This window comes from Chenopodium album, chromosome 6 (assembly GCF_948465745.1).
Source record: "Chenopodium album chromosome 6, dcCheAlbu1.1, whole genome shotgun sequence".
NCBI classification, from domain to species: domain Eukaryota; kingdom Viridiplantae; phylum Streptophyta; class Magnoliopsida; order Caryophyllales; family Amaranthaceae; genus Chenopodium; species Chenopodium album.
The window spans coordinates 14439365-14448118 of NC_137839.1; the positions used below are offsets into that span (position 1 = coordinate 14439365).

The 8754-nt window shown below is 38.5% G+C and overlaps 1 protein-coding gene across 1 annotated transcript; it reads right to left on the minus strand.

The window, feature by feature from the left end:
* Window positions 1-332: 332 nt before the first annotated feature.
* On the minus strand, window positions 333-2076 carry LOC145634634 (15-cis-phytoene desaturase, chloroplastic/chromoplastic-like). The gene has a single exon (XM_081686042.1). It carries the CDS (start codon window positions 1964-1966, stop codon window positions 485-487), a length of 1482 nt encoding a protein of 493 aa, XP_081542168.1. The 5' UTR covers window positions 1967-2076; the 3' UTR covers window positions 333-484.
* Window positions 2077-8754: the final 6678 nt, after the last annotated feature.

Consider the following 8754-nt stretch of genomic DNA (forward strand, 5'->3'; position numbering starts at 1 on the left):
AACTGTCATTGGCACAACAACCATATGTGATGATAACGTTACTTCTAACCACTAGTTGTGACTTGACTCGTTTTGAAATAATTCGACCTTTTTTGAAATAAGGAACAAGCAATGTTAATGATAGTTATTATATACTTATATGGCAAATTGCAATACTTGAATTCCTTACTTCCTTAGTCTGAGGCTATATTTGGGGGTTCATGTAATGAAAATTGGTATTTGTCTATGACACTGTTCGATCATACTTTCCGCATAGAATTACTTTTGATGGTGCCTCTATGGTTCTACAATCAACTAAATAACACTCAACGATGGCAGTAGTACAGCAGAAGTGCGCTAATCAGTAATCACTATACAATTACTCAAGTTTTCTTACAACAAATACAACTCGTTTATCATTGGATACGACTAGCAAACAACACTATATTGGACTATTGTAGTATAATGAATCAATCTTTGGCGTGAAAATGAACCAATTTACATCCTAAAGAAGTCGACTAATTGCTCTATCTTCAAGTAATGCTTCAACAGCTCTCCTACCGGAAACCAAGGCCCCATCAAATGTAGCACTAGTTTGGTAATCCCCACACAAGTACAATCCATACCCAGGCCCAATCCTCGGACTCTTCATCAAGTCCGTAGGCGGGCTTTGATTTGGTTGGGCAAACTTGACCCGATAAGTCCTCAAATGCTTCCAACTCCCAACAATCGACTCCCCGAACCACCCGGAAAGCTCTCGTACCACCCGCCCAATCAACTCATCATCTGACACATCATCATACAATCCGATCAACGTAGCTGACACCAGCGCCTTATTAGGCGGGCCATACGACCGGGCAACATTAGTAGCAAAAAACATATTGTTCACAATCCCACGACCCGACCCATTTAGATACAAAACTGGGTCTGAGGTCGGGATTTTATCCATATCCGAAGTAAAATACAAACAAACCGTACTCTGACCAGGCTTTTTATTTCCCGATTTATTTACTCCCTCCAACAAATTTCCCGCTAAAATCTTTTCAACTTCTGGTTTCTCAACTGCTAAAATTACCCCAAACTCACTTCTCAAACTTTCTCCATTATCTAATCTCACATTAACCCTCTTTTCTTCATCAATGTCAATCGATTCAACTCTCAAATTCAACCTAATGCAATCTTGAGGCAATTTCGAGACCAACTGATTCGGTATTTCGCCGATTCCTTTCGCAGGAAGCGTATTATCTCCCAATGCGAGGCATCTAAAGATGAAATCGAACAACCTCGATGACGTTTCGAGGTCTCGATCGAAGAAAATCCCACCAAAAAACGGCCTAAAAAACCTATCAATAATCGAATCCGAAAAACCCGAATTTCTCAGCAATTCAATCACAGGAACCTCATTAGCAACAACAATTTCCTCAAATGATTTGGTCAAAACCTTAATTCTAGTTAATCCGATTAGCAATTTATCAAGAATTGTACCAATGGGATTACCTAGGGTTCCAATGGAGTCCCAAAAATGTCGAACAGGATCAGCAACAGTGTGAAATCCGCCATTGTAGTAAACTCGAGCTCCTGAGTAGAATTTTTGGAGGTCTAAGGTAGAGTAATCGAGAAGCTTTTGTGCTTCAGGGTAGGCGGTGATGAAGATCTGGAAGCCTCGATCAAGGAGGAAGCCATCGACGAGGTCTGTACGGACACGACCGCCAACGCCGTCGGAAGCTTCGAGAAGGAGGAAAGGGACGCCGGAAGAGTGAAGGTGAGTGGCGGCGGAGAGCCCGGCGAGGCCGCCGCCGATGATGATGGCGGATTTGGGGTTGTTGACGGTGGTTGCGGGGGCGGGCGGTGAAGTGTTGGTGTTGGCGAGGGTGGATTTAGGGAGGAGAGAGAAATTGCGATGGCGATGGCGGCGGGGGAGGAGGAGTTGGGGATGGGAGATGGTGATGGTAGTGGTAGTGGTGGTAAGGGAGGAAGAGATGATCATTGGATATTGTAGCTATTGAAGTTTGAGGATAAGGTATTATCTAATCCTGTATTCTTTACCTTCGGATGTTTTTGGGTTTTGTGGATCATAAGTGACTAAATGTGTGTGTGGTTCATGCATTGCATTACATATTTACATTGGCTTTGGATTGTGATTTTGCCCTTGTGGACAATATTAAGGGTATTGAGATCTTGTTCGTTTCATCATATTTTTGGTTATTTTGAAAAAATTAATCTATAAGAACTATGATTTTAGATGAGAATTACTTTAATAAGACTCTCAAATTCAGATTGCAACTATGATACTTTATACGTAGTAATAAGGTCTAAGTTAATCAAATGAATAAAATGTACGCTAAAAAGTAAAAATGTACAACTATGATGCTTTATAATAACACCTTTATACTATTTACAAATTCTTAAAGGTTCACACTAATTTATTATGGACTATCAATGTTAGAGAGAATATGATTGTTTTGTTAATAAAAAAAAGGTCACTATATTAAAATAAAGGTTATTATGTTGAAATAAAAGTTAGTGTGACATAAGCTATACTAGGTTAATTCTTTTAATGAAATTTTTAATACTATGGTTAATATGAATAATAAACACCACTATGTTAAAATTTCAACATAATGTCATACTTTAAGTTCATAATAAAATTAAAGGTCACACAAGTTTTAAAAAGGAAAAATTGATGGGAATAATAATCCCACCTTTTGAGCGTCGGAGATTAATAATCCCACTTTTGGGACTTTTTTTAATAATCCCACCTTTGATGTCAATCCGCTTAAAATAGTCCCGGGTGACCAGTAACCGGTTGAAGAGGTAATTTTTTTTATTAAGTTTATTTTACATGTGTCACAATTTGATTTGTCCAAAATAAATAAATAAAAAAAAACAACACCACCACCTAAGCTACACCACAGCCACCACCACCTAAGCTACACCACAGCCACCACCACCTAGACCGTAAAACCACCAACCCACCTAGAAACCGACCGAGTTCCCACCGCCCCGGAAACTGACCGAGTTCCCACCGCCCCAGGAACCGACCAAGATCCCACCCCTGCCAAAACATTCCCAAAACCACCTTCGAAAACCAAATCTAAAACCACCTTCGAAAAATTGAAAACCCACCAAATCGGCCTGAATCGAGGTTAAGGGAGGAAGGCGTGGTGGGGATAGGGGACAGGGAAGATAGGCGCGCGGGGAATGGGGGACAGGGAAGGTCGGAGCGACCTCAAAAGGGACGGGGGACGGGGAGGGCCTAGGATCGGGGGACGGGGAAGGTTGAAATGGGGGATGGGGAGGGGCTGGGATCGGGGGATGGGGAAGCTTGCTTGCGACGGCCGACTAGTTCAGGGGGGTTGGTAGCGACGCCGACATTGGAGTTCGGGTTGGGGATGGCTGGCCGGAGAGAGAAAGGGTCTTTGAGGGTTGCGGGATGGTTGGTTTCGAGGGTTTTCGTCATGGTGGAGGGAGGTTGTTGGTTCGGGGGAGAGGGAGGGTGGCGTCGGCGCTGGGGAGGCGGTCTGGGCAGTCAACATCGTGGGGCAGGGGAGTCCGGCAGCGAGGTTGGCCGAAACAGGCGGTCGGGAACGTGGTTGGGCTGGTGGGTGATTTTTTAATTATTCAATTAATTTCTTTTTATTTTTTATTTTTTATTAAAAACTTTAAACTTATTTTTATTTTTTATTTTTTTTACCGATCACTAGCCAACACGTGTCTAGTAACTTTTTATAACAAGTTCCATGACCTTTTGGGACTATTAGAAGTGAATTGGGTACAAAGGTGGGATTATTAAAAAGAATTCCAAAGGTGGGATTATTAATCTCCGACGCTCAAAAGGTGGGATTATTAAAAAGAGTTCCAAATGTGGGATTATTAAAAAGAATTACAAAGGTGGGATTATTAATCTCCGACGTTCAAAAGGTGGGATTATTCCCATCAATTTTTCCTTTTAAAAAAAGTTACTATGTTAAAAATAAGGTTACTATATTAAAATTAAGGGTCACTATGTTTAATATAATGACAATTTCGTGTGGATAAGATCCACAATAATGTTATTGTGGACCAGGTCCACAATAATGTTATTGTGGACCAGGTCCACAATAATGTTATTGTGAACCAGGTCCACACAAGATTTATTGTATAGTATTTTTACCATACCTTAATATTTAGATATGATACTGACCAAATTTTAATTGGGTTATTAGAAATTAGATTTCAAGAGCTTTCCAATAAACCAATCATCAATAACTATATACTAAAAGACACACCAACAATGACATGTGTCATCTCCTGGTGTATCTTTATTTTTTTTATTTTTATTTTTATTTTTTTTGAAAATAAATTATTTAAGAAACAACTTTTTTTACATATATAAAGTAATAATTACATAAGATTATACAAAGTATAATAAAAGCTAAGATTTGATGTATCTTTTCAAAAAAAAAAAATATTGACAACTACTCCCTCCGTTTCACTTTGTTAGTCTCATATGAAATCAATCACAAAAAATAAGAGAATGAATTATATTTGGAATCTTACATTTTAGTACAAAAGCTGCTTATTTAATTCTATTTTATTAAATGTTATGATTTTTTTTCTTTGGAAAGCATCAATTACGATGCTTGTTTAATGTGAGGAATATCAATCAAATGTCATGTCATCAATCCACTAATGGGATTGAGGACCACCAGAATATTTAATTACTGTCATGTCATCAATCCACTAACGTGATAAGAAATTATAAGATTAAATTAGGAAAATAAAATAAAATAAGAAAGAAATACATTCAATATGGGTAGATCATTTCAAAACGCCCAAAATAGTATATGGGACTAACATTATGAAACAGAGGGAGTATAAAGTTAAGCAAATAAAATAAATAAATAAATATTTAACATGATTTGTGATTTATAAACTATTTTTTTTTTAGAAAAGACATATTATATGTATTACATATGGTTATTATAACAAGATTATATATTCTTTTTCTTGATTGATTTTTTTAAGGAAAAATTGATGGGAATAATCCCAACTTTGTCCGATTTTCTCAAAATAATCCCAACTATCGAGTATTTTTAAATAATCTCAACTTTATACTCCGATCTTTTGAAATGGTCCCAACAAGTTAATACACCTATTGTTGCCGGTTTGTAGTTGACGTGACATCCAACGGTTCTAATAAGTTGAATTTAGATTAGTTTTCCCTAAAGAAAAACTTTTGTATACACCCGGTTTACACTAATACTAATGTACATCGAGCAGTATAAGGATAACTTTTAGCTAATTTTAGGGTAACTTTTTGCTTTTTTTGGGTAAATTTAAACATCATACAATTTTTATATAAATAGACAACAAGAAAAGTTTTATAAAGATAATTTAATTACATTCAATCACTAGTAATTGTTTTTTAGTCATTTAACATGTGATTCTAAACTAATAAATCGTAGATAATTTTTATTTGTATTGGGTTACTTTTATAGTTTTATTCATATTGGGGTTACTTTTATTCATTTCAGGGGTAACTTTTAATTACTTTAGGCTATCTATATAATGGATGTACAATAATTATTATACACCCGATTTTTTAAAAAGTTTGTGTTCCCTAAATTAAACATTTAGTTAAGAAAAACCAACCTCCCCTGTTGATTTATTTGCTCTGAGCCTCTGACTTTTTCATTTCTCCATTAATTCCTTTGGCATCTTTGCACTGCTTTTCCTTTTTTTTTTTTTTTTTTTTTTTTTGGAAAAATTGCTCCCATTAATCTGAACTTTTCCTCATCCGCCGAAATTAATCTCAACTTCCGTTTATTATCTATCACTCCCAACTTTGGGGGGTATTAATTTTCGTTGCACCCATTTAACCTGAAACCGGATTAGAAGGTAACCTTTTAGGGGGTTGAGATGCTTCCCTCCCTTGTTACTGCCACGTCAGCTTTCCCTCCCAACTACTCTCTGTACTCTCTCTGCTACTCCCTCCCTTTCATTTACTTCTTCATTTACTACAACAGAGCATCGAAAAAAAAACCCTCAAATTGACGCCATTATTGAAGCTTCAACCACAATTGTACTTGGGCAAACGTCATGATCTTCGATTTCTGAGAAGGAGAAGCACCACGCGTTCTTGGGAAAGTGTCGAACTTCCATTTTAGGTAAGTTTTTGAACCCTAATCTTTCGCTTGAATTCAGCTGAATTTGTGCTTAAATTACGCATCTTTTCCTCAAACCCTTATTAATTAAACTGGGAAATGATTAATTTGTGTAAGGATATGCTATTTGTTTGTTAATTATGCATGCGAATTGTTGTGGGTTTGTAATACTTGGTGTTTTTGTTGTTGTTAGTTTGATTGTTTAAATTCGATCCCTAAATGCTTTGATTTAGTGTAGTCTTGATTGTAATGTAATTGCTGTTAAATTAGGTATGGCTCCAAATAAATTTACCTTGAAAATGTGGCATGGAGGAGTGTTTCAACATCTTGACAATGGTGAATTGTGTTATATGAATGGTAAAGGTATAACCTTTAATGTAAACCCTGATCAATTGTGTGCTTATTATCTGTTGGAGTTGGTTATGAGGTGTGGAAAGTATAAGGATAGAGTACAGGAGTTTATGTACTTAGTTCCAGGACTGAGTTTGAAAGGTGGGTTGAGGAGAGTTGATGATGATGACAGTATGAGGGAGATGATAGATGTCTCACTTAATAATAGGGCTGTTGATGTGTATGTTGTGCATGGTGAGAATGACCCAATACTTTTCCCAACAGAAAATAAGCCTACCTCATAAAAAAACCCCAAAACTATGAGAACAAAAAAACTACCTGTAAAGAGGGGACCACCAGTGAGAGCAAGTCCAAGGAACAAAAGTCAGCTTCCCTTGACTATTTCTGAACCTTCCCAAAATACCTTTGACAGCTCATTAAATGAAAAAGAAGATGCTCCTAGTCCTTTTGTTGCCATTCCACCCACCAATACTTTACATAACCAAAGTACTCTCAAAGTTAAATATGTTATAAACCCTAATTCAGACTTGGCAAAAGCATATCCCACATCCTCTTCCTTTCCTTTAGCTTCACAAATCAACTCTGAGCTTGTGAACAATTATGAATGGGAAGATGCAAGACCTGACATCCCTATTCCTTTACATGAGCTGATCCCAACTGTTAGTTCTGAGAGTGACAAAGAAGATCCACCTTACCAGCCACCAGAACCAGAATTAGAGTTAGACAAAGGGAAAGGGCCAGCTACAGACAAAGGGAAAGGGCCAGCTACAGACAAAAGGAAAGGGGCAGAGTTAAGCAAAGGGAAAGGGGCAGCTGTAGACAAAGGGAAAGGGCCTATTTCTCTTTTTGGTAAAGTGTACTCAGATGTGGAAAGTGATGGTGCAGAGGATAAGATTGGGGAAGAAGAAGATCCTGGTCAGGGTCATGATCTAGAAACTGAAGTAGGGGAAGAGGTGCAAGGGTTGGATGACTTAGAGGTAGAAGAGAGGGAGGATATATTGGATGAGGAGCTGCAGTATGAGTCAGAGACTGAGGATGAGGAGTACAGTTTAGCTAGGCAAAGGGTTAAAGATGCAACAGCTAAGTTATTGTCAATGTTAGGAGAATCCAAAAGGAGACAGTTGAGTGGCTGAATATAGACAAGGAGGGAGAGCAAAGGGTAGAAGTTGGTGAGGGGACATCAACTGAGGTTGGTGAGGGTTCTGGGCCCCAGAGTGACTATGAGCAGAGTGATGAGGAGGTGCATACTCCACCTGACAGTGGTGAAGAGGAATTGGAACCAGGAAAGAAAAAGAAAGGCCAGCAAATCAGTGTCACTTGCACACACAGATTTTGGGACTTTTAATTGGGAAGTAGGGCAGAGATTTGCTAACAGAGATGAGTTTAGGGCAGCAGTAGCTAAATATGGGATTCTGCAGGGTAGAGATGTATATTTCAAAGTCAGTGATAGTGGAAGGCAACAAAGATTAGGTGTTTGCTATGTTGATGGTTGCCCATTTTATGTGTATGCTTCATGGGACAGTAGGAGAGCTTGTATAGTTGTTAAGACTGTGAAAGGTGAACATTGGTGCTAGAGGAATATGAAGAGGAATAGGCTGCTGAAGTCAAGTTGGGTAGCTGGGCAGTTTCTTGAGGTTTTCAAGACAAGGCCTCATTAGCCTGCAAAGGAAATCCAAGAGTGTGTAAGAAGGGATTTCAAAATGTTGGTGAGTAGGGATTTTTCATACAAGATCAAGTACCAGGCACATAGAATGTTGCATGGTTCTATGCATGACCATTACAACAAGCTTGGGAGTTACATGGCTGCATTGCATAGAAGCAGCCCTGGTACTAGGTTGGAGTTAGTCACAGATTGTGAGAAAGAGCCTCCAATTTTTAAGAGGCTCTTTATATGCTTTGAAGGGTTGAAGGTGGGGTGGCAGGAGGGTTGTAGGAAGGTGCTTACAGTAGATGCATGCTTCCTCAAGACTTTTTTGGGGGGTCAGCTTCTGTCAGCTGTGGGGAGAGACAACAATGACCAGATGTACCCTGTCTGTTGGGCCATTGTTGAAGGTGAGAACAATGACTCTTGGGAGTGGTTCTTCAAGCAAATGTAAAGCACTCTAGATCTGAAGGATGGGGAAGGCATGGCAATCATCTCAGATGAACATCAGGTTTGAACCATCTTACTCTCATGCTACTTTGCTTACTTGCATATGTTTGAGATTCATGTAAACATGTTTAACTTGTGGTTCATGTACAGAGCATCTTGAATGGAGTGTCAACTGTGTTGCCAAAT

What these genes read in the sequence shown, in the direction of transcription:
- LOC145634634 (XM_081686042.1), bottom strand. Translation starts at nt 1,966, where the DNA reads ATGATCATCTCTTCCTCCCTTACCACCACTACCACTACCATCACCATC.